The sequence below is a fragment of the Stegodyphus dumicola genome, chromosome 1 (genome assembly GCF_044657685.1).
Source record: "Stegodyphus dumicola isolate Sdum_Otavi_A_Nest chromosome 1, ASM4465768v1".
Lineage (NCBI taxonomy): Eukaryota > Metazoa > Arthropoda > Arachnida > Araneae > Eresidae > Stegodyphus > Stegodyphus dumicola.
Genome location: NC_140768.1, coordinates 143402689 through 143428893, shown reverse-complemented (window position 1 = coordinate 143428893; position 26205 = coordinate 143402689). Strand labels below are relative to the sequence as shown.

Here is a 26205-nt window from a genome sequence, read left to right as displayed (position 1 = left end):
CATTACTGAGCAAGCGAACTTTGATTTGATAAAAAAGAGCGGTAGCTTTTTTAGTTTTAACCCGACGAGAGTTCTTGTTGGAAGCGGGCCAGAAAAGTTAGATTCCAATTTTAGGAGAGAAAGGAATTTTTATAATCCCGTATTAAACGTAAGTTTAATTTTTGCTATTTCCCAAATCTTTGAAACTTGTTTTTGGTCCCAGAATTTTATTCCTAAACCTGTGTAGAAAGAAAGTTTTAAATAATCTCAAAATTACGGGTGAAATAAATCAGTTCGGGAAGTTGTAAGGATCCTAAGTTTTACTAACGTTTATTTATTTTAAAACTGTACTATCACTTCTTATTTTCTACTTCCGGCCAGAATTAAATCCCTTTAAATTGTTTATGCAAATTGTCTTGCTAACACCCAAGTATTTAAGTTGTGGGTTTTTGACCAAGAGAGAGAGAGAAGGAGATTTAGGAAGCAAGCCGGTTGCCAGTGCAGTTTCACGAGTTTTCACTCGGTTGCTGGTTGCCTTTAAGGCCAGAGGTTTAGCCCTCTTGATATTTGTAAACGTATTGTAGTTTCAGCAGCTCGGCGTACTACATACGTACCCTTTTAAATAAAGGCCAGTCTTAGTGCTAGGCATTTGTATACTAATTCAAAGTTAGCTTTTAATTAGATTTTTAGTTAGTAGTTTTATATTCTTACGTTCAGACCATAAGTGGTTGGTCTCTGTATCCCGAAGTTTGGGCTGTACCTGTAAAGTATTGAAAATAAAGGATTTCGTATACCCTTCCTGCTTGTGTTGTCTACTCCACACATTGTTGAACATAGCTTGAGTAAGCTCCCTGTTCCTATTCAGGACACATCATTTTCCCAAAGCAAATCAAGAGAAACACAAGTCCTGGCAAAGTAAGCCTTTCGATTGAGTCGATACTTTCAATCCCATTGTTCGTTCGATTCTTTCCGTTTTTCGTTCCATCCTCGCTCACCGCTCCGGTTCTCGATTTTACTCATTAAGGTTATTACTAATGAGCGGTGAGTCGTAAAAAGAGCTCTTTAAATTCAGTGAACGAAAGGTTCTGATCTCGTCACAGAAAAGATAAATTCAGCTCACTTCTGTTGTAGAGACTTTAGGTTATTTTGATGCAGGAGACAGGAAAAATGAGCAATACCCTCGACGGGACTTGAATCTCGGACCTCTTGAGTGAGTGAGTGCACTGCTATGATAGCTTCCGACCACGGACATGAACCAAACGGAATTACATACCATCACGGCGGGGAAGACTCCATGTAACAAGGTTGAATATTACATAGTAATAACAGTTTTTACATATTGATAACTGCAGGCACTAAGCATTATTCTGGTTATCTGCTTTAAGTTCTGAACATTTGAAACATAATATTATTCATGGTTGTTTCTGCTTAGGCAGTGTCTTGAGATTTTCTCTATTTTATAAAGGGCCATTCTGTTTTTGAGTGTGTTAGACGTCCATTGCCCAGGCAAAGTCCGCTGGTTTCTTCAAGTGCCAGGTTCTTGTATGTACACAATGGAAGTAATAATGGTCCGTGTCGCCTTCATCTCTGCATTCGCAGAAAGGAGTATCCCTAAGTCTGAATCTGTTCAGGTATACTGGGAATGGTCCATGACCTCTCAAGAACTGTGTTAGGCTAGCACAGTGGGTCTTTATTTCCATGTTAACTTTTGGCAGTAAGCGAAATGTCCTTCGTCCTACCTCTGCCTCTGTCCATCTACTTTGCCAATTTTGTAACAGACTTGTCAAAGTTGTTCGCTTAATATGAGACCAAGGAAGTTTAGTTGGTCTTTCTAATATATCCGTGCAGTTGGCTGCCTGCTTGGCCAGTAGGTAAGCGGCTTCATTGCCTTGAATCCCTGTGTGAGCGGGACCTCATTTTAAAGTGGGTCTTTGAGAAAAAGGCATTGTCAGAAGCTGTTTCTGAATTCGGTATACCAACGGACTCCGGCTGTTTTGACTTGCGATAGCCGCAAGCCTTGATGCCGAATCACTGACTATGGAGAACTTCTCCTGTTGACATGTGTTCGCATATCTAATTGCAGCACTGATAGCTAGAAGCTCTGCTTGGTATACCGAGTTGTTCAAGCCTAGTTTCCTTTTCCACTCGAATGTTACAACGCCATTTTCCAGTCTACAGAAAGCGCTACCCGTGCCGTTCTCAGTTTTGGAGCCATCTGGGAAAAGGTTATTACTGTTCCTCTGAATTGGTTGATCGTTTATGCTGATACCGTCGGAGAGATTAAAAGCTGCTGGATGAAAGTTATTGCAGTTGTTTTGCTCCTCGTAGTCCGAGTGGTGATAACTATGACCCCAGAGTGTTGAAGTTTGACCCAGCCTGGTAACCCTTACGATAGCTGCCTGCCTTTCTACTATCAAATCTAGGGGAGGAATTCCTGCCAGTTGTTGTAGGGCTAGTGTTGATTAGTGCCAGTTGCTGTAGGGCTAGTAGGCCCTGCATACTTGAAGTAGCTGCTATCTCTGAATAGAGAGCAGGGATCGTTTCATATGAGAGGTAAGTTCGCCACACCAAATTGCTGCTCCGTAACTTATTACTCTTTCTGTAATGGTTCTACGCCAAATTTTTAGTAGCTTAGATGAGATACCCCTTTTATGCGAAGTCATGCGTCTCATGTTGTTGCTTAGGATGCTGATTCGAGTCTTAAGATTCCTGACATGTGGCATCCAAGAAAGTCTGTTGTCGAGTAATAGCCCAAGATATTTCAATTGGGGAGGGAAACATTTTACCGGTATCCCATGGAGTTTAATGCTTGGGTTGCGTCTTAGCTGCCTGCTGCGTCCTATGAGTAAAGTTTAGTTTTCTCTGCCGAAATCTGAAGCTTATGTTCTCTGGCCCATTGGGAGAACAGATCAAGACAGTATTGAGATCTCATTTCGAGGTTACTTCTTCCTGCCACAACAAGCATAAAATCGTCCGCATAGGCTATGATTCGAGCGTATTCTACGCTCTCGAACTGACGAAATGTCGTGTTTGCCACTATATTCCACAGTGTTGGTCCAAGGCATGACCTTTGTGGGCACCTTCTAAAGACATTTTTGACATAAATACCGCTGTCTGATGTTACTTATACACTTCGATCTTGAAGGTACGAGCGAAGGATGGTAATAATGGCTGCTGGGCAGGCCATGTTGTGCAGCAAATTTATTACGTATGTCCACCAAAGGGAGTCAAAGGCTCCCTTGATGTCAATAGCTATTGCCAGTGAGTGAAAATTTTTATCCTTGTTCTGTTTGATAGTGGCTACTAATTCTTTTATGGCATGCTCAGTTGAGTTGCCCATTCGGAATCCATATTGGTTGGGATGCAGAGCGTTGTTCCTTTGCAGGAAGAAGTCCAGTCTGTAAAGAATTACTTTTTCCAATACCTTACCGAGCGCTGGCAGTAGACAGACTGGCTTGTAAGATGAAGGTTCTGCCGGAGTTTTGCCTGATTTTAGGAATAACGCCACTTCTGCCAACTTCATATTTTTAGGAAAGTTCTGATGTTTCCAGCAAGCTGAAATGACCGCAAGGAATAGTTTTGGAAATTCCCGGTGTATCTCTCTAATGATGATATTATCAATTCCATCCGGACCTGGAGCTTTTCTTGGTGCCAGAGTACGTATGATGTTATCCACCTGACCATTATACCACGAAGGCATACAAAAATAAGGAAGAAATACCACATATACTCTCCCTTTTAAAGGGCGACTAGGGATTAGGGGACCTACTCAGCAAATCCTGGTGGTGAGAATCATCATTTTTAGTAATCTACCACCATTTTTAGTTCAGGCTCCACTGTAGAGGTATTAGATTTTTTAATCAGGTAATTGAAATGTGCAGTGGCCTCGCCGGGACTCGAACGTTGAACCTCTCGAATACGCGCCGAGTGTGCTGACTATTGTACCACGAAGGCATGCAAGAAGGTGAGAGAAATACCTTATACACTCCCCCTTTTAAAGGGCGGCTGGGGATTAGGGAACCCAGTGGCCAATTCCTGGTAGTGGAGAATAATCATTTACCACCCTTTTAGTTCGGGCGCCACTGTAGAGACATTAGGTTATTTTGATGCAGGAGTCAGGAAAAATAAGCAATGACCTCGCCGGGACTCCAACTTTGGACCTCTCGAATACGCGCCGAGTGTGCTGACCATTACACCACACAGGCATACAGAAATACCTTATACTATCTGCAATTGACTTATAACTGCAGCTGAATTCACCGGTGAAAAGCAGGGCAGTAGCTCTTTTAGGATAACATTCTTCATACGAAACAGATGATAAAGATATGTTAGCTTAACGAAACACTCCAAAAAGACTTCCTTAAGGCGTCTGTAAGGCCAGTAATTTCATCGAGGGGGAGGGGAGCAAAAATCCTACTGCCTCTAAAGATGCATGTATGCGGTATTTGTAAAACTATACCTTTTAATTTATTTAAATTTATGAAATGTTTATAAAGCTTATCATATACTCAAAGGCAATATATGATACTATTAGCGATATTCTATTTTAACCATACGTTTAATTACTTACTTCTTCACTGCTTGTATGTACGTAAGCTATTAGTAGGAAAATAATTGCATAACAAAAATTTTGAATTAAATTTATTCTTGCACGGAAGGACCTGATAATGTTTGTGACTAGAATCCCACTTAAATATCCAAAGCCAAAGATAGAATAGAGAAGAAAGCATACATTATTGCTGCCAACTTAATATACTTTGAACATTGCTAGTGCAGCGTAGATTTTCATTCTGCCAAAATCTGGGTCCAAGCATCGTCCAAGATGAGTGTTAATAACAGAACCGCGTGCAAGAGGAGTCACATAAAGTCCTTGTTCACCGGAAAGAAGATATTTTCTGATGAGGAAGAGAATGCCCGTTTGAGTATCCTATTTTTAGATGCTTTTCGTACCGGCTACGATATTCGCAGATATAGATGCTAAGTATCTAATTCGTTAACAGAAAATTAATGATACTGAAGCACAACTTTCAAAATAATATATTCATTTTAAATGAACAATGCGTGGAAAAAAATTGACCTTTCCTGTACCTCCTGTTCGACTGGGCCGGTTGATGAAATTCAAAGTGCGTTTTCCATTTCTCGAAAGCGCGACTTACGATATATATTAGATTTATATATAGCATATTGTTCTAATATTTCTATTTTCACACAAAATAGGACTTTTTCTGAAATAACATGCCAATTGTTTTTTCACAATTTGATTCTACGACTCAAATTGTGTCTAAATATTAAATTTTGTAAAATTTAGTTGGAAAGTTACGGAGAAATTCAAAAATTTATCTTGGCGTATTTTTTCTCTCTGAGCCAAGAATAATTCACTTGTAGAACTTCTTAATATATGGAAAGCTATTATCCTTTCCCCTTTTTACAGCGGTAAAAAATCACATCATTCCTACTTTCAAATAATTTTAGCAAGGTGCTTAAACTACATTTGATGTGATTATCGCTTTCAACAAGTATGCTAAACTTCAAAACGCGCCAATACGTAAATTCACGTATATCTTCGGAAATTTTGAATAAAAAACTCTAATTTTTTGCAGGTATGCTTAGAAATACGTCTACTTTAAGATGATGGTAAAACTTTTATAGATTATAATTAAAATCGTTTATCGAAAAATTGATAAGAATTATTTAAAAATACAAATTTAGAAAAATAATCGTAAAAAAGAGGCGAATTTTCTTTGGAATGTACCTAAATTTCGAAATGTGAAAGGAAAAGTAAAAAGTTTAATAAAAAAAGAGACATTAATAAGTATATACCAAATTCCATTAACATTGAGGAGATAAACTTTTGAGAGTTAATTTATTAAAAACTACTCATGCGATTTTTACAAAACTTGGCAGTTTAACATATTTTGAGTTGTAGAATTGAAATATGGAAAAAATTGGCATGTCATTTCAGAAAAAGTCCGATTTTGTGTCAAAACACCTATATTAGAACAATGCTATATATAAATCTAATACATATCTTGAGTCGCGCTTTCGGGACATGAAAAACGGAAGCTGAATTTTTGTCCAATCGGCCCAATGAAACGGTAGATATAGAACTGCCCCACTTTTTTGCGCGGTGTACATACACTGGTGGACAAAATTAAGAGAGGCAAAACATTTCCCTACATTTATCCTAAAATAACGCACAAAACCTTGTTGTCATATAATATCACTGTGCGCGAGTTTAGGTATTCCTGTAGACGGCGCTACGCCAGAAGATGGTGTAAAATTCTCTGTCCAGCGGCTCAGCTTATTCCGTTCTGCAGGACATTAGTGACTTTTGTTATCTTGAAGAATTTTGTTGTTGCTGCTGTTTTATAGGTGAAGTAAATACACATCATCGCCTAGACGAAGGTATGAGATGGAGAATCGTTGGTAGAATTGAGGCATGGTATTCCTAAGATCAGCTCGCAAGAGAACTGGATGTAAACCAGGTGTCATCTTTAATTTGTGAGATCAGTTTAAAAACAACGGGACGAAGTCCAGAAGACCAGAGAAAGGTCACCCGAGAGCCACAACGACCAATAACGACCGTTATTTGGTACTTTCAGCCAAGCTTCAAAAGACCTCTGCAGCCACACAACTGTCTCGTGATCTCGCTACTGCCACAGGAACATGAGTTTCAAGGAAGAAGACAGTTGCAGAAGGCTCCATGAGATATGACTGTATGCCAGTAAGCTCGCTATGTGTATTCCACTCCTTCCCTCCCACAAAACAGATCGTTTACTATAGCACATACAACATCAACACTAGACACAGCTTCAGTGGGCTAATGTTCTCTTCAGTGCTGAGATTGCTAATGTTCAGATTCACTCTACGACCTGATTTTCGGCGATTAATGATATGGAGGGAGCCTGGGACTCGATACCATCCCAGCTACATCATCGAAAGGGACAAATATAGTAGTGGAGGAGTGATGGTCTGGACAGGGATCATGTAAAACGCTCCATTTGTTTGACATTGATTCCGTGAATGCCTAGAGCTCTATGTACGACTTTACATGGGTGCTATTTGCCCTGAGTTCATTTTTATGGACGACAATGCACGACCACGTAGGACCCACCTGGTTGATGCCAATCCAGAAAGAGAGGAGATTCAACAAATCGAATCATACTGAACATGCTTTGGATGCTCTTCGGAGAGCTATTGCAATAAGCCAACTCTCCAGAACCATTCAAGTGTAGAAAATGCTTTGGCGGAGGAGTGCCTGCGACTTCCTCAGGCACTCCTCAACTCTGCTGTTAACAGCATGGCTACTCGTTGTGTATGCTGTCTATCTGTCAGAAGTGATCACACACCATACTAGTCTCATTTACAGTGCCATCTTTCAACCGCAAGTTTTAATAACTTTGGACTTTTGGCCGCAAATCCTAGTGAATAGCATTTTCATTGTTGTTTTATGCATATTATTGTCATACAATAAGCTATATCCGTACCTAATTTCATTCATTTATATCCAGTATTTCTCGACATATTTAGGAAAAATGTATTCTATATCTTAATTTTGTCCAGCAGTGTATTGCTTCTGTTAAAAATTATACCACTAAAAATCACGGAATTTTATTCTTTGGCATAAATATTATTTTTAAAGATATAAGGTATTTCTCCCGCCTTCTTCACCTGCCTTCGTGGTGTAGTGCTCAGCACTCTCGAAGCGTATTCGAGAGGTCCGCGGTTCGAGTCCCGGCGAGGGCATTGCTCATGATTCGTCTCTACTGCATCGAAATAACCTAATCTTTCTACAGTGGCGCCCGAACTAAAAAATGTGGGGGATGATGATTCTCCACCACCAGGATTTGGCTATTGGGTCCCCAAATCTCCAATCGCCCTTTAAAAGGGAGAGTATATAAAGTATTTCTCATGCCTTCGTGGTGTAGTGGTCAGCACGCTCGACGCGTATTGGATAGGTCCGTGGTTCAAGTCCTGATGAGCGCATTGTTCATTTTTTTAATCTCTCTTGCTTCGAAAATACCTAATATCTACAAAGTATTAATTATTTATTATGTTAATTATAACTAGATTTTTATTATAATTAATTATAATTTTAATGTATTAAAAACATACAATAATAAAACTACTAACAATATATTGATAATTAAATAATTACAGCAATTGTTTCTTACAGTGTAATTATTATAATTATAGTGATAATATATTAACAATTATACAATAAGAGAAATAAAATAATAACTCAATAATTATAATAATCATTATTATTTATAAGAGTACAAAGACAGTTATTTATTATACTCTGCCAGAAAATTATATATATATATATATATATGTACGCTAGCCAACTAAATTACTTACATTTTAAAAAAAGAAAAAAAGGAAAATTATAATGATTTTAATTAGCCCAAATAAATATAATATTTTTTATGTTCACCTTCATTTTTGAGAGGGAGAGAAGCTACGTTTTGACGTTATAGTAATAATAACTTCTCTAAGTTATGCTTGATATTTAAAATGTCGTAACTTCACAACCAGCATTAAAGATTACCGATAGCCAAAAACCTAATTTTAACGCAGCAGCTTTATTTCAGGGGATCATCAATCAAATTTTCCGCAGACATTCTGATATCTTCTTCACCATAACGAATCTCGGAATATAAAATACAACAAAACTCTAAAGTGGTGAGACTCATTTATAAAAGAATAGTTACTATACGAGCATGACTAATTTACAATTAATTTAGTCTACAAAACATGGAAAACGGAGGAAGTATACAAAATACTCTGAACCTCTCAGTAAAAACGAATGTATAAAATTTGCAACTTACAGAAACTAATTCCTTGCTCATTATGACTATACTTGGCTTGAAAGTAGAAGGTCTAACGCATAAGAGCTCCAACTAGTAGCCCCAACCTTATCAAATATATCCTTACATTATAAAATTTTCACGGAAATATTAATTAGGAACTGACAAAATCATTACAAAATTAAGACCAGACTCATGTAATTAGAAAACCAAAATCTGTTAAGTTCTACAATTCCGAAATAAGTCACATTTTGAACCTTGTTCAAGGAACGAAACAGCACTCACCTGTTTCACAAGTGTTTCCAATAAAAGTCTCTGGGCATTTGCAAAATTCTTCTCCATCTTTCACTGCACAAGTTCCTCCGTTTCTGCAAGGATTTGGAGCACAAAGTTCTGTGAACAAAATAACAATAATGATTTTTAATGGATGATAAATAATATATTTAAAAATGTAATTTCATTTTCTGATGTGAGTTCAGAGTGAAAAACTAAACTTACCTGTCTCGCAATTTTTTCCAATAAAAGAGCTTGGGCACTTACAAAACTCCTTTCGGTCGTTGACCATACATGTTCCTCCATTTCTGCAAGGATTCTGGATGCATAGTTCTGTGAACAAAACGCATCTTCTAAATCTTATATTTCAAAGAATAACGCACATGTTCCCTTTTAAGCTTTCCCACATGACGCTTTTTAAAAAGCGTTCCGTTTCCATCTTTCTCGATAGCGTAGGTAACACGCGTTTTCATTAAAGCCTTATTCAAGATCAATGTTAAATCCGAAAACGTCATCGGAGCTCACATAACTGTGAAATTTTATGCAATGATATTATGGTGCCGCTCCGTTTATTAAACCTGGTAACCAGATATAATTTTGATACAATAAATAAAATAATGTGAAATAGTAGTGGTATCTAACACACTAAACATGGAAATTTTTTTTATTTCACTATGACGTTATTTTAAAATATGACTACATGGATTTTTCATAAGTAATCAGTTAAAATATTTTGAGAATTATGCACCTTAAATGAACACAAAACATGATAAATTTTGAGCCGCCCTTTTCTACAGTTTCCCTTATTCAATGCACAGTTTATTTCAAGTTATATAATATATGGAAATATTAATTTGAAATACCAACATTCTACAACAGAGGAGTGGGAGACCCCCGGATCCCCCGCCCCGGGGTGCTCCCGCTCAGAATTGGGGGTGGAAAATAGAAGTCTAGCCTCTCTTCGGAGTACGCTCTAGCAACCATTGTTCCACGTAATATGGACAACTCTCCAAAGCAAATAGTCAGAAGATTTTTCTCGTTGATGGAAATTAGTTGCCTAAGAAGTAGAATAAATTTAACATGGTCAATTCAATCAGTCTGGTACGCATTCACTACTCTTTAAAACTTGGATGTGCTTTCAATTTTAAAAAAATAAATATTAGGTAAAGGAAAAAAAAATTCTTGTATGATGTAAAGGAAAGGCTGAAATTCCCGGATTTTTGCTGTTCTCTCTGCGAAGACATGTAGAAGAAAACAAAAAGCATCGTTTCCGTGAATCCGGTGAATTTTGTTGGCGTCTCCAGAACGTTTGTAGTGGTGAAAAACTAAACGGGGACACGATGCCTTCTGACATGCAGTCAAAATAGAACCTGAACTCACCTGTCTCGCATTGTTCTCCAATAAAATTATCTGGACACTCACAAGACTCCTCTCCGTCTTTCTCTACAAATGTTCCTCCGTTTTTGCAATGATTTAGATCTGTAAAAAACCAGATTTAAAAATCATTTAGAAATCTTATATTTCATTGTATAATGCACATTTCGATGTATGAAAAAGGGAGAAACTAAACTCACTTGTTTCGCAGTGTTTTCCAATGAGAATCTCTGGACACACACAAATCTCTTTCCCCTGTTTCATCTTACACGTTCCGCCGTTTTTGCAAGGATTTGGGTCACAGAGCTCTGTAAATAAACCAGGAGAAATCTTACGTTTTAAATCATAACACACATTTTACTAGTCATTATAATAAAACTAAATATTGTGGCCGGTTCCAGGCAAAATGTTTTCCAGTGAAAGAATCTAGCCATTTATAAAACTGTTTACAGTGGCTTACTATGCACTTTTCTTCAATTTTACAGTGATTTGACGTACAAAGGTATGTGAACAAAACATAAATTCTGAATTTATTAGAAGATATTTAAACTTAACTACTTTTATCCAATCACGTTGAGGATTTCACGTGCATAAAGAGTTTCCTGCGAATTTTACTCGGGAATGTGACAAGCAGGTAATGATGTGATCTCTAAAGAGTCATTTATTCTACAGTCCTTACGGACAGGCATATCAAGGCCATTCCTCCCTACCATTTGCATAATAACTACAATAACGATTGTCGCAGAAAAAAGATCGAATCTTCTAATTTGCGAAAATCCCCTAATTGTGTGTGTGCAGTGATGACGAAATACGTCGCAATCGGAAATGAAGGGAGTTTCTAGAATGCGCACTATAAAATTTTGAGGTCAAGAAATGCGTTAGAACATTATGCTTCGCTAAAAGAAAAAATATGATGTGTACACCACATGACTTCTTTGTACGGAATACTAAATTATACGAATTTTTTCTTGCATTTCATCGGTGATTGTCGTAATGTGCCCAGAGTCGGCAGACCAACGAAACTGGGAGATAGAGACCGATGAGTGCTGTCCAGAGAAATTTGGAAGAACCGCACCCAACCGATGGCCCTCATCCGCGAGGAGTTTTAACAGGCATCCGAGAGTTTCAATGAATACCATCCGTAAGGAAGCACATCTGCTTGGTTATCACAGTCGTGCTGCTGCCCATAAGCCTTTGATCACAAAGTCCAACCGCGCTGCTCGGTTAATGTGGTGCAAAGCACATCGAAATTGGAACGTAGATCAGTGGAAACGGGTTATTTGGAGTGATGAATCAAGGTTCACCCTTTACCGTTCGGATGGCAGGGTCTGGGTCTGGCGTCAATCTGGAGAACGTCTCCTGCCAGAATGCATTGTGCCAGCAGTCAAGTTCGGCGGAGGTGGAATTATGGTCTGGGGGTGTTTCTCCTGGTATGGGCTGGGACCCTTGGTCCCCATTCATGGTAAGCTCAACTCCGATGCCTACTGCACTATTTTGGATGACAATGTGCTTCCTATGTTGTGGCAGTTTTACGGGTTGGACTCCTGTTACTTTCAGGACGACAATGCCAGTTGTCATGTTTCGACGTTAACCAAGGCTTGGTATGGTGCCAATGGAGTTCATCTAATGGACTGGCCTGCCCAGAGTCCAGACCTGAACCCTATCGAGAACCTTTGAGACGAGTTGCATCGCCGAATTCAGGGGTGCACTACCCGTGCAAAATCGGCGAAGAAACTTCCATGTCTTCTCCAAGCCAAGTGGAAGAAAATACCACTAGCTGTCATACAAAGACTTGTGAAAAGTATGTCCTGGAGGGTCCACGCTGTAATTATCTCTCGTGGAGGCTCTACCAAATATTGATTTTGAATAAAGTTAGTTTTTCTTTTCTATCACAGGTGTCCAAATACTTATTGGTAGTCAGTGTAGCAGTCTTATATACAATCTTTCAACGTTCTGAAGCCAATCGTTTTGTGCAAGATACATATATACATACGTACGTACGCACAGACGCCACGAAAAATTCTCTTCAGAATTCATTTTAAATCAGTTTTATAATTTTTTTGGGGTAAAAGGGTCCTTTATTCTGTCCTTACGTACACATGTCACGCAAAAACATCGTTAAATAGCATTTGATAGCGGTCAAAATGCATATTTTCCTTGAAATATGATACCCGAAATTTTTCACAATTACAATACTTCCTTTTTACTTCGTGCAAGGAAGTAAAAGCACTGTAGTTTCGAGATTAAATCGAGTATCTATGCATTTATTACAAAAATAAATACACAAGCTGGATGACGATGCCATCCAGAATTTCAATAGGTAAATGTTTTCTGAGCATATGAAACTATGTCCGTTATACAGTTTTGCGCACATTTCCTGAATTCAGACCTTCACTAGTGTAAATGAGCCATACGTTTGCCATACATTTTAATATTCTACTGTCTTTTGTAGAAGGCTTGGTTTCTATAAGAGTTGTTATATGTTTGTACTGCATGAAAGAACTTTAAATATTGGTGAGTTGCAAGTTCTGTCTAGTGGTTTGGTGGAAGAGAAGACCCTGGGTCTCGCCAAGGAACGCTCTTTTAGTTTTGATTGAGTCTCTTCAAAACTGGAACAGAGCTGTGCAGTTAACGTAAAGGCATTATTCTTGTAAAACCATTTGAAACATTTTTTATCCTAGGTTTTCTCGCTGATGAAAATTAGATGCCCAAGGGGTACAATAAATTTAATGCAATCAGTCTGGTACGCGTTCACTACTGTTTAAAGCTGTAATGTGCTTTGAATTTTCGAAAATAATTATTCGGTAAAGAAAAAAAATTCTTCTATGATCAGAAGGAAATGCAGAAATTCCCCGATTTTTGCTCTTCTCTCCCTGAACACTTGTAGAAGGAAACAGAAAGCCTAAAATGGCACGAATTTTGATGGCATCTTTAGAATGTATGCAGTAACGAAAAGCTAAAAGGGGACACGATGCCTTCTGATATGCAGTCAGAATAAAAAACTAAACTCACTTGTCTCGCAGTGCTTTCCAATAAAAATATCTGGACACTCACAAGACTCTTTTCCATCTTTCCCTACACAGGTTCCTCCATTTTTGCAAGAATTTGGGTCGCAAAGTTCTGTGAGAAAACAGATTTATAAAAACTTACATTTCAAAGAATAATGCACATTTTGATATATGAAAAAGTGAGAAACTAAACTCACTTGTTTCGCAGTGTTTTCCAACAAAAATCTCTGGACACTCACAAATCTCTTTTCCCTGTTTCACCTTGCACGTTCCGCCGTTTCTGCAAGGATTTGGAACACAGAGCTCTATAAATAAACCAGAAGCGATCTTATGTTTTAAGTCATAAAGCCAATTTTACGAGTAATCAGAATAAAAACTAAATATTTTGGCCTGTTTCACAATATTTTGCAGTGAAAGAATGTGGACATTTACGAAACTGTTTTCTGTGTTTTGCTGTTCTCTTTCGTGCATTTTTACATAGATTTGACGCGCAAAGGTATGTAAATAAAGGGAAGTGATAAATGTATAGGCACGTATTTTAAACTTCTCTACTTTCGTCGAATCATTTTGAAGATTTCATAAGCATAAAGTTTTCTTGAAAGTATTTGTTCGGGAATGTAGTAAGCAGGTAATGATGTGAACTCTGGAGGCCTATTTATTCTATATTCTGTTATTTTAGAACAGACACACCAATTTATCCACCGCACTTATCCATAAACAGGCTAAACTGGAGACCATGAATATGTGATTTTAAGGAGCTAGCAATACTTTTCAGAGATTCTTGCTTCATGGAAAAGTTTCCTGATGGGTAATCTGAGTACTTAAAAGCGATTAAGTTCTCTTAGGCCTGGGAGGATATGTGATCTTATCCCTTTCAACTTCTTTTTATAGGGTGATATAAAATCAAACATTTATGCGAACAAACCAAAAATGAAATTCAACAGGCCATTGAAGAAATCACCAAATAAATCTCTGAAAGGTTCGTTCCGGCACGTCCACATTTTGTGGTTCGCATATTTCAAATCTCGTTTTCCAGTAATTAAGAAAAGTATGTATAAAAGAAAATAAAACAGAAGGTTTAAATTTTTATGTGGCTTTGACTAATTTACTACATTTCTAATACCTGTGCAATTTATGATATACCTTGTACAAACGAAAGGATATTTACCGATGCAGGACTAATAAGTAAGGACTGCCAACTCAGAAATATCAAAATTAGCAAAAAAGTATATTACCAAAAATATATAAAGATAAAAATCTGATGTGTACACCACACATGACTTCCTTGTACGGAATATTAAATTATACGCATTTTTTCTTACATTTCATTTAAACTTATTGGATTGAATAAACCACAATAGAATAAATGCATTCTTTAAAATTCACTTTGTTTACCATAGCGACACTCTGGCGCTAGGTTTACTTAACAGTATTATATTTCGTTCATATTATAACTCAGAATGCACAAAATTTATATCATTTAAAGAATTATCTAATCGCTGCCACATGTTCTATCCAAATACTAATAAAATAAAGCTAGAACTATGTATAAAAGAAATTAAGCAAACAAAACAAAAAAGAAACAGTTTTTCACAGACGATTGAGTATTTCTCATTTAATTAATTCAGTTCTCACTTCGCGAGAAGACAAAACTACATAAAAAATCAAAATATCTATATTAAAAATTACGAAGTAAATCTTAAACGCTTATTTTCTCGAAAAAATTCCAGAAAGAATTAAGCATGATTTAATTGGCAATAATAAATGAATGCGTTATCCTTGTTATTACGAAGCTAAGTTTCTCTAGATTGGCGACAAATCCACTAGTCTCCTGTTTCAAATGTAAACATCAATGGCCGCCATTAAAAACAGGCTTATATAAACAAGTTCATATATAAACAAGTTCAGGGTATACCTATGGGCGGGAATTTTTCAACTTCAGTTTGTGAATTATTCCTGTTCACTAAAGAACTGACCTATGTACGTTCACTCAGTACGGAAGAAAGTCTCTTTTTCCAACACATCTATAGATATATTGATGATGTAATAGCATTTAATAACTACAACAAAATAGAAATCGCTAATATCTACCCTGCTTGCTTAAAACTTAATAAAACCAATACAGAACAGCATGATGTAGTCTACCTTGATTTACATATTATAGATTACCATTTTATTAAAGTTTACGATAAAAGAAGAGAATTTAATTTTTCCACACTTAAACTCACTAACTGGAATTCAAATATTCATAATCAACACAATTTATTCACAGCTATTTAGAATGAAAAGAATTTGCTATACTGCGGAACACTTACAAGAAGAAATACTATACTTCATAACTATTTTAAAAAGTAACCAAATACCACATAAAATAATTAAAAATTCCCTTACCAAAGCTGGCATTAGCCTTACCTATTTATAGATTTTTTGAATTAGATAATGATTTTTTATACCTAAAGCTACGGACGGTTTAAGAAGGATGGCTAATTCAGAGAATCTATTGTAAAAATCTACAGAAAATTCTTGTTTATTCATTCTCTTTCCTCCAAAAAATTTTGGCACTTAAATCTTAAATACTATTGTGTACATAATTTTAAATCTTAAATTTCTATAATGGCCAATTTTACTGCTTTTATTAACAAATCGGGCTTTTTTCATTTTTCATAGTAGCTTGATCGCCCGCTAGCTTGAAGAATTACGACTTTTTAACAAATGACTGTTTTTTCCTTTTTCTCATGCTTTAATGGCCAAGTTTTTATAGTTTTAGCTGAATTTGCCATTTTCACTTCGAAAAAATTTTTTCCATCCTACTACAAGCCAAGCGCCATTTTTTGAGTTCTTTACAGGGTTTCCAAGGTTTCCGGCCCCCTTCGATAATAGGAGACGAGTTGCAGACAACGAAAATCACTTCGCATTGGCTAAACGCCCACAGCACTTCGCTCCCCTCCGTACGTCATCCAAAATAAGACGCTAGAAGTTAGCAGCCATTTTTAAACAAGTTTCAGAGGGACAGCTTTGCATCGCCAAAGGTCAGTTTTTTGTTTCTTTTGTTACAACTTTTTCTTGGTCTTAGCAAGACCCACTGAGTTTGTTCGTTTCTTTTCCTAATTTTTTATTTTATATTAATTACAGGCTTTCTTACAGTTTTCTAAAATCTATTATTTTATAATTAAATTGTTAATCTTTAAGCTTGCAGGCCCAGCCCGTATATTTTTGTATTTTTAGGACTAATAGCTCATCGCTATTTATTTTCGTTTTGATTTTAATTTTAGACTAGATTTAGGAAGTTTTGATTTTGATTAACATATTTTAACACCTTAATGTGTCATTCTGAGCGGACGCGTCGGGAAATTGGAACAGAGAATTGAGACTATTAAAATTTCCAAGACACTTTGTCAAAAAATTTTTTTAGCGAAAAAGTTTCAATTGTCTGTTTCGGCGAAACGCGTAATGGGGTTAGCTTGATTCGACGTTCAAATAAATGAAATTTCCCTTGAAAAGCCTGTTTGGAAGTCGAATTTGGCTAATTTACCATTTTCCGCTTACTTTTTAACTTTTTCAGTTTTTTAATTTTATTTATGTTTTACATGTCTAATGATTTGCTTTTCATGTGTATTAATTTTTGAAAAGGTTTTAAACCTTTTGGAGCAGCAGCTCTTGGTAACTTTTAGGCGAGCTTTCTACAATTTTTATATTTTACTTATTTTGCAGCATATTGCGCAAGATGTTTTCTAGACCAAAATTGGTTTTTCACAAATTGTTATTACTGCTTTGCTTGATAAATTATTTCTTTTTCGCAGCTATTAGCGCAAAAAAGTGTCAGTAAGTTCTGATGTATTCAGTTTTTCAGGTTTTTGAGCTTTAGCTTATAAGTTGCCAGGAACTGTTAACAGTTCCACTTTCACGATAGGTTAGTCTTCCTCTCAAAAAACTCTGTAAAGCAGGCTAGCTCCCTCTTTACTTTCAATCACTGGCTCAGATAAATAACATAAAAATAATTAAATGAAGCAACCAGCTTTGAAAAACCTGTAAGGCTAATGCTACTCCGCTTCCTTCTACTGCAAGTAAAACACAATCACTTTGAAAAACATACAATTTCATCTACCAAATCACCTGTAAAGAATGTTCTCTCACATATATAGGTCAAACAAAAAACCCTCTCAACCTCAGAATTAATAATCATAGATCTCATATCAAAAGATTTAAAAATAAAAACAATAATAGCACCAAAGATCATCAACTTACAGCTATTCTTGAACATTATAATCAACATAATTTTGATCACATAGAAATTAACGTGCTTGATATTGTTCCAAACACCAAATTCGACTGTTTAAGGAATCGATTTACATACTTCAAAATAAGTCACTTTATCCTTAAGGACTCAATGCATATCTCAGTAATACCACTAATAGGCAGCACGAGATCTCTATATATGGACAATTCAGATTTTTTAGCACTACTACTTACAGAGGAACTAGAGGAGGTTGTAAGGATCTTAAGTTTTACTAACGTTTATTTTATTTTAAATCTTTACTATCACTTCTTATTTTCTACTTCCGGCCAGAATTATAAGCGTGAAGGAGTTTATGCAAAGTTGTCTGGCGAACGCCAAGTATTTAAGTGTGGCCTTTTTGCCAAGCAGAAGAGAGGAAGCCGTGAGTTCGAAGCAGGCCGCTTACCTTAGAAGTTACGCAGTTGCTACTTTGCCTTCCAGGCCAGAGGTTTTAATCCTCTTGATAAATTAAACGTATTGTAGTGTTCACAGTCTCTGTGCTACATACGCTTTCTGTAATTATAAGGCCAATCTTATTCTAAAGTTAAATTAGAGTTTAGTTTTATTTTGATATCTTTTAAGTTAGACCCCGAGTGGAGGGTCATTGTATTCCGAAGTACGGAAGTCATTGTATATAAAGAAAAAAAATAAAGGGTTTTGTATACCCTTCGTCTGTATCCTGTCTACTTACTACAATTAGTGAACATAGCTTTAGTAAGCTCTCTGTTCTAGTCAGGTCATTGTATGTTTCCGAAGAAGGTAAGAAGAAACATTGAACCTGATAGTGGCGCCCGACGAAGAATAACCATGGCCGAGTTTCAAGAAGAACCTGTGCTGCCTGCAGAAACAGCTCAGAATCCAGAAATGCCAGCTGCCGCCCTGGAAGGATTTGGGTATATTGTCCAGACCATGCGCGCTTCGATGAAACCAGAAGCAACGTTTAATGGAAACTCACAGGTAACCAGTTTTTTGGAAAAATTGGATGACCACTTCATGCTCTACCCCGTGCACGAGTTTCAAAAAGTTACCTTAGCTACCAGCGCTTTGAGGGGCCAAGCGCTTAACTGGTTCAAATGTATCGGCAGAAGTCTCTTGGGTCAAGCAGGAAGTCCCACCTATACCTACGAAAATTTCAAGACTGCCCTACTAAAAGCCTTCCCTGTTGTAAGGGATCGTGCGAAATTAGAAACAGAACTTTTCAGTATATATCAACAAAGAATCGAAAACCTCTCGAGCTTTATTTTAAGAAAAATTCACGTTTTCAAGCTCTTGTATGGAAACCGTCCGGATCCTGAAATAATTCAAGTGATTTTGCCGAGGTTACTACCCCAAGTGCAAGACTTTATTGAATTGAGAAATCCGACTACACTACAAAAATTATTTGAGCTAGCAATCCAGTTTGAAAGTAGAAGAACGGCGGCCGTCGAAAGAAGACGCCAATATCAACAGCGAAACCAATTTGGTACGCCAAGACTACAGCAAACTCAAGCACATGGCTACGGAGAAAAAGCGAATCAGTGGGCAAGGAAACCCGAGCATTCAAAAACAGCCGGCGAACGTCGACAGTTCAATAGCAACCCAGGAAAAAAGTCTCAAGGCCAGTGGAGAAAGAAGGAAAGCACCGAAAGAAAAAATAATTTAAACTAAAACGGATTTCTGCTGACGAGAGGGTGCGGAAATCCGAAGGCCACGAAAACCCCTCTTCCTACAAGTTAAATACAGTAATGGTGAAAAATTTAACTCTTCCGAAGATTGAAGTCTTGGTAAATAATATCCCGGCCACCGCACTCCTGGATACCGGCGCGCAGTGTTCCTGTGTGGCAGAAGTTTTTTTTAGAAAGTATTTTCGCAAATACCGCATATATAATGCGGATAATACAACAGTATTAGCGGCGCAAGGAGAACAATGTAAGTGCGTAGGTAAAGTACCTTTGTACATCCGTATCAAGGACGAACAAGTAAAGGTGATGTTTTTTATAGTAAAGAATTTGCAAGCACACTTAATACTAGGAATAGACTTTCTTTCAGACGCACAAGCTACACTGGATTTTAATGAAGCGTCTCTTAAACTGACGATGAAACCATTGCGTGTAGAAAAGGTTGAACCGCCAAGGGTAAATCTCGACCACCTGCCTAATGACGAGCAAGATAGAATCCGACAAGTGGTAAGTGAATTTGCTTCCTTATTTAGTGATATTCCAGGATTTACCCAGGTTACTAACCATAGTATTGACACCGGAGATGCATTGCCGGTTCGTCAAAAACCATACCGGTATGATAAGAATAAGGAAAAAATTATAGAATGGCATATTACCGATATGCTACGTAAAAAGATCGTAACGCCTATCTCAAGTAGTTATGCTAGTCCGGTGGTTTTATGTAAGAAAAATAATGATTATCCTTTGGAGCATCCAAAAAGGTGGAGATTCGCTATTGATTACCGTAAATTAAATTCCATAACGAAATATCCGGTATATCCGTTACCGATTATAGAAGAAATTTTAAGGAACATAAAATCAACCAAATTTATGACAACTTTAGACTTAACGAATGGTTATTTTCAAATAGGGATCAGGCCTGAGGACGTGCCTAAGACTGCTTTTATAACCAAGTCTGGCACTTATGCATTTTTGCGAATGCCGTTTGGCCTTTCAGGCGCCCCAGCAACATTTCAGCGATGCATGGACATTGTGTTAAGACCTGTTCTCGGAAAGTCCACATTTATCTATTTAGACGATATCATTATTACTAGTGATAATCTAGACCAACATGTACAGGATTTAAGACAGGTGTTTTCTTTATTAAATGAGGCCGGTCTAAAAGTTAATGTCGAAAAATGCAAATTTGCAGCCCCTGAATTAAAATATTTAGGTTACAAAATATCGCAAAAAGGGATCGAGACAGATGAATCAAAAATAATCGCTGTACAAAAGTATCCGACTCCAAACACGGCAAAGAAGCTCTCTTCTTTTCTAGGACTTTGTTCATATTATAGGTCCTTTATAAAAGATTTTGCGGCTATCGCTGAGCCATTGTTAAAATTAAAAAGGAAAAAGGCAAGATTCTCGTGGACGGCCGAAGCCAATAGTGCTTTCGAAAAATTAAAACAAGCATTAACGCAAGCCCCTGTGTTGAAATTTCCTGAAAAGGATGAAAATTTAGAAATTTCAGCGGATGCTTCGGATTATGCGGTAGGAGCGGTACTTTCGCAAAATCAGCAGCCAGTAGCATTTTTTAGCCGAACTTTAAATCAAACACAAAGAAACTATTCCGCGACCGAGAGAGAGGCACTTGCAGTTCTGTTAGCAGTGCAAAAGTTCCGAGTCTATTTTGGAAAGGCGCCGATAACAGTATATTCTGATCATGCGGCGGTAACTAGATTGTACTCTGGAAAAAATTTATCCCCAAGGTTAATAAGATGGGCACTCAAGCTGCAAGAATATAATCTGGTAATCAAGCATACCCCCGGAAAGGAAAATATCGTAGCAGATGCCCTGTCACGAATTAAATTAGACGAACAGGGTAATACCGTAAAAGTTGCAATGCTGACAGCGTGTACAATAAATTCCCGAGAAACTGTCATAACCGAACTGGGTAAGGATCCTGAGTTTGGAAGTATTTATGAGTATTTGAAGGATCCTGAAAATTTTAGCCACCAAGATATTGTGGCGATAAGAAATAGGGCGGCCCATTACGAACTAATAGATGGTCTATTATTCTACACAAAAACTACGAATTCCAACAACGAATTTCGACCTGTTATCCCAGCTAGTCTTAGATTAAATATCCTGCAAGAGCTCCATGACAGCCCTTTAGCTTCTCATGCTGGTATTCGAAAAACTACTCAACGCGTACGCGAGGCAGTCTACTTTCCTGAACTGCAAAAGTTAACAAGGGCGTATGTCCAGTCCTGCCCAACATGTCAAGCCGTTAATTATATTAATTTCCGCCCGGCCGGGTTTCTAAATAGTATTAAATCCGAATTTCCAAATGAAATAATCGGCATCGATTTATTGGGCCCTTTCCCAAAAAGTCAGTTAAACAAAAGTCGCTATCTCCTTGTTATAGTTGATCATTTTAGTAAATGGACCGAAATTGTTCCCTTAAAACGAGCCTCCGCGAAATTAGTTACCGATTCTATTTTAAATAAATATATTTTAAAATACGGGGCGCCCCTAAAAGTTATATCGGATAATGGTCCTCAATTTGTAAGTAATATATTTGAAGACATGTGCCAAAAACTGGGCATACGTCATTTAAAAATGGTCCCGTATCGGCCGCAATCAAATATAGCGGAACGGGTCAACAGAAATATAGTGAAAATTATCCGTAGTTATGTTAAAAATTTTCATAAAAGCTGGGATAACTATGTCAATGAATTTGCTTTCGCCCTTAGGACCGCAAAACATGATACAACGGGAAAAACTCCTGCTGAGTTATTTCTAGGCAGAAAGATTATAACACCGTTAGATAAACTATTTTATGTGCAACAAAGAGCCCCAGAATTTAAAATGGGTGATATAGAAAAACTAATAAAAGAAGCAAAAAAGAATACAGAAGTAGCACAAAGAAAACAAAAATTGTATTATGACTTGAAACGACGGGGAGTAACTTATAAAGTAGGGGATGAAGTACTAAAAATTAAGCATTCACTTTCTTCAGCACCAGAAGATAAAACTGCCAAATTTTTCCCACGCTTTGAAGGACCATATGTTATAGAAAAAATAACTCACGCTGTTGTAGTATTAAAGGCAAGAAATGGTGAAACCTGTTCCGCAAACATTGACCAGATAAAACCATTCTATGACCGTAATAAAATGCAAATCTTTTCAGATCTTTTGCAGGATCCGGTACGGCAGACACCGCAGGTACAAGTTCCAGAGGTGGGAAAACGACAAGTACAAGGGCAAGCCAATGAGAGACAGAAGCAAGTGAAAAGAAAATTGCCCCGCGGAAAAATTGAAGGTACAAAGAAAAAGAAGCCGTTCCACCGTCCAAAAAACAGAGTTCACGAACACCCCCAGAATGAAGAAGGGAGAAGGACGACGTATGTGGAAAAGACCGGGAGAAAGGACGGCAACTATAACCCGGCTGTGAAACGGAAGATTGACTCATCCGACAGAACTCTCCGCAGCAAAAGTCGCCGAACTGCGGAAGGGCCATCAGCGGCGGAGGAAAAAGTACAAGAAAAATTTGAACGGCCAACAACGAGGTCCAAGCAGGATCACGACAGAAGTTTCCCGGTTCCACCAAGACCAGCTGCCTTCAAACGGCCAAGACCACAAGCAGAGGACAGAAGGAAGATGTTCAAGGGTGGCCGTAGTGGTGAAAAACGGAAGCTTCCAGAGGAAAGCACTGAAGGGCGAGCCCGTACAAGAAGGAGGATCAACCAAGCTACGGTTTGCAGCACCTTTAAAGACTGGGCCCAGAAAAGGATGTCTGAATATTACAAAGATAAGTAAAATTTTGTGTTACTTTACAAACTTAAGTTAATCTTTCATTCTTACTGCAAGTGGCAGATTTGAAGAAGTTTTACCTCATGCGAGGTCTACCTTTATCGCCAAAAGGGCGAGAAATGAGTTGTGACCGATTTTCTTATTATGTTTTTCAATTACTCGCGCGTAAAACTAAAGTTGATGTATAATAGCGTTGTCTAAAGACTTAAATATTGTAAAAAGTTATTGTATAAATTTTATTTAAAACATTCTAACAAGAAAGAAGTTTTAGTCTGAAAGACTTTTTGAAATGTAGTATTATTTCAATGTAGAAAGAATTGGCACTTGCTTTGAAAAGAATAGAAGTTAACAATGTACTACTAATGTATGTTTTCAAATGTGTAAAATTAACGGCATCTTGATATGTTCTTGTATACATGTGAACTGTTATTTTGAATGTTTAGAAATAACGTGATATGGTAAAAGTGAAAGTAATGTTAAAAAATTTGTTATTCGTGTGACTGTAAAGATTAAATCATGGTGAATATGTGTTAAAGGTTGAATGATGTAGTTAGGCTCTCTGACGCTACACTTTAGAGTTAGCCACTTTCAGAATAGTACCTCAGGGTCTAGAGTTGAAATTAGGGTGTGTTAAGAGGTCTCGTATGTTGAATTTTAACACGTTAGTGTTTTGATTGTAGGAGGAAGTGTTGAACACATAGACAGAAACACATTCGTGTTTGGTGTTTTTACAACACATGTCAGAGAGCACGGGGAGAGATAATTAAAATAGTCATGAATGAAATAAGAATGTTAAGAAAAGTATATTCTATATGTTATTTGCAATGTCATTCTGTAACATTTCATTAAACTAGTTTTCCTTCCAGATCTCTGGAAGGAACCAGAATTGAATAAAGCTCCTGTTTTGATGCAGTACAGATGAAAAAGAAAAAAGATTGTTGTATATTCCGGGAGCTGCTATTGTAACAAATTTCTTTCTTTTAAAATTTTCTAGTTTCTAGCTAAGTTATGTTTGTAAAAGTTTGGCCTCGCGTTAGTTTCTAGAGCTAAAAGTTTTCAACAAGGTCGTTTTAGACCTCAGTTTCAAACTAATTAACTCTGGCGGGAAGTATGTAAGGATCTTAAGTTTTACTAACGTTTATTTTATTTTAAATCTTTACTATCACTTCTTATTTTCTACTTCCGGCCAGAATTATAAGCGTGAAGGAGTTTATGCAAAGTTGTCTGGCGAACGCCAAGTATTTAAGTGTGGCCTTTTTGCCAAGCAGAAGAGAGGAAGCCGTGAGTTCGAAGCAGGCCGCTTACCTTAGAAGTTACGCAGTTGCTACTTTGCCTTCCAGGCCAGAGGTTTTAATCCTCTTGATAAATTAAACGTATTGTAGTGTTCACAGTCTCTGTGCTACATACGCTTTCTGTTATTATAAGGCCAATCTTATTCTAAAGTTAAATTAGAGTTTAGTTTTATTTTGATATCTTTTAAGTTAGACCCCGAGTGGAGGGTCATTGTATTCCGAAGTACGGAAGTCATTGTATATAAAGAAAAAAAATAAAGGGTTTTGTATACCCTTCGTCTGTATCCTGTCTACTTACTACAATTAGTGAACATAGCTTTAGTAAGCTCTCTGTTCTAGTCAGGTCATTGTATGTTTCCGAAGAAGGTAAGAAGAAACATTGAACCTGATAAGGTGATGCTAAAAACAAAAAATTTTTTTCGTCACAAGATCTGAAATTAATTATTCACAATCTTAATTCCTACCTTGGACATCAAGACTTCGCAAAAAATGCCATTAAACTTCTTCATACCTTTAAGAATACTACCTTATGGAATCTGATTAAAACAGTAAATCAACCATCTCAATGCTTCAAAATAGTCAAGGATCTTATTTTAGACTTCTGCAATTTTAAACTAAAAAACAGTAATTTTTTTCACAAAAAACTTTTTTGTACTATTCAGTTCAAACACCCATCTTACGATAAGTTCAAAATTTCTAGCATTTTTAAGAAATGTCAGCACTTGCTTCCTAACCAACTACTCCAGATTAAACCCTGTTTTAAATTTGAAAAAACCTTGGGTCAACTAGTTATAAACCACCACGTTATAAAAGATCATAGCACATGTAACTGCCAAATGCCTATCTACAAAAAATATGTCGATCCTTTCCACCAACATATTGTCACAGGAGATCTTAATATTGTAGAAAATATTGAATTACGTAACCTTATGCAACTTGGCACCAAATTTCGTCCCACTTTCAGTCTTAATAGACACGTCTGCCTCAAACAATTCAATAATGATCTAGATAAATTTATTATTATTGCTAGTACAAGATCCAATTTACCCACTACAACCTTTCTTGAGTGGAAAGCTGCACTTATAAAAGAATTTCAATGTTTGCTGTTCAAGGCGCCTAATTTCAAATCTTTACACAATAAAAAACGCCTGGAGGATCTCATTCAAAAATTGCAACATAACTTTATCATCACGAAGATTGACAAAGCAAGCAACAATTTTAGTATTATTTGACAACACTTCTACTACAACCTTCTGCATAAAGAGTTAAATAACACTTGCACTTACCAAAAAATAACTTCCAGTACTCAGATTCTTCTAAATAAATTTAAAGCACTACATAAAAGACTTAAAATACAACCCCAGAAATATAACAACAGGTTTGCAAATCTCTATGCCTTACCGAAATTTCATAAGTCTCCAATTAAATTCAGGTTCATAGCTAATAGTACAAAAGTTATCTCAAAGAAATAGATTATCTCTTTGCGCAAAAACTTCGTATGATTCGTGAACTAATCAATAACTATGATTTTAAAGGTTTGCATTGCAACTGGATGATCTCTAGTAATGAACAAGTTATTAAAACTCTGAATTCCCTTCAAATAGAACATATCCAATGCTACGACTTTGAAAACCTTTATACATCTCTACCACTCGAAGAAATTTTTACAAGTTTACTTGCTCTTCCAGATTTATTTCCACAAATTTCTACCATTCTCAGCAACGAAAAATGGCAGCT

The 26205-nt window shown here is 36.9% G+C and overlaps 1 protein-coding gene across 4 annotated transcripts in view; it reads right to left on the bottom strand.

Moving 5' to 3' along the window:
• Positions 1 to 26205, bottom strand: part of LOC118203715 (uncharacterized) — a 234507-nt gene that overhangs the window by 88319 nt on the left and 119983 nt on the right. For 2 of the 4 annotated variants that reach the window (XM_085821500.1, XM_085821511.1), the window contains 6 exons: positions 13642 to 13749; positions 13449 to 13556; positions 10637 to 10744; positions 10443 to 10541; positions 9288 to 9395; positions 9075 to 9182 (listed from right to left, as the gene is read on the bottom strand). In XM_085821500.1, coding sequence (XP_085677626.1) covers positions 9075 to 9182; positions 9288 to 9395; positions 10443 to 10541; positions 10637 to 10744; positions 13449 to 13556; positions 13642 to 13749 — 639 coding nt within the window. The remainder of the gene's footprint in view (positions 1 to 9074; positions 9183 to 9287; positions 9396 to 10442; positions 10542 to 10636; positions 10745 to 13448; positions 13557 to 13641; positions 13750 to 26205) is intronic. The other 2 variants (XM_085821502.1, XM_085821505.1) reach the window with 2 other exon arrangements.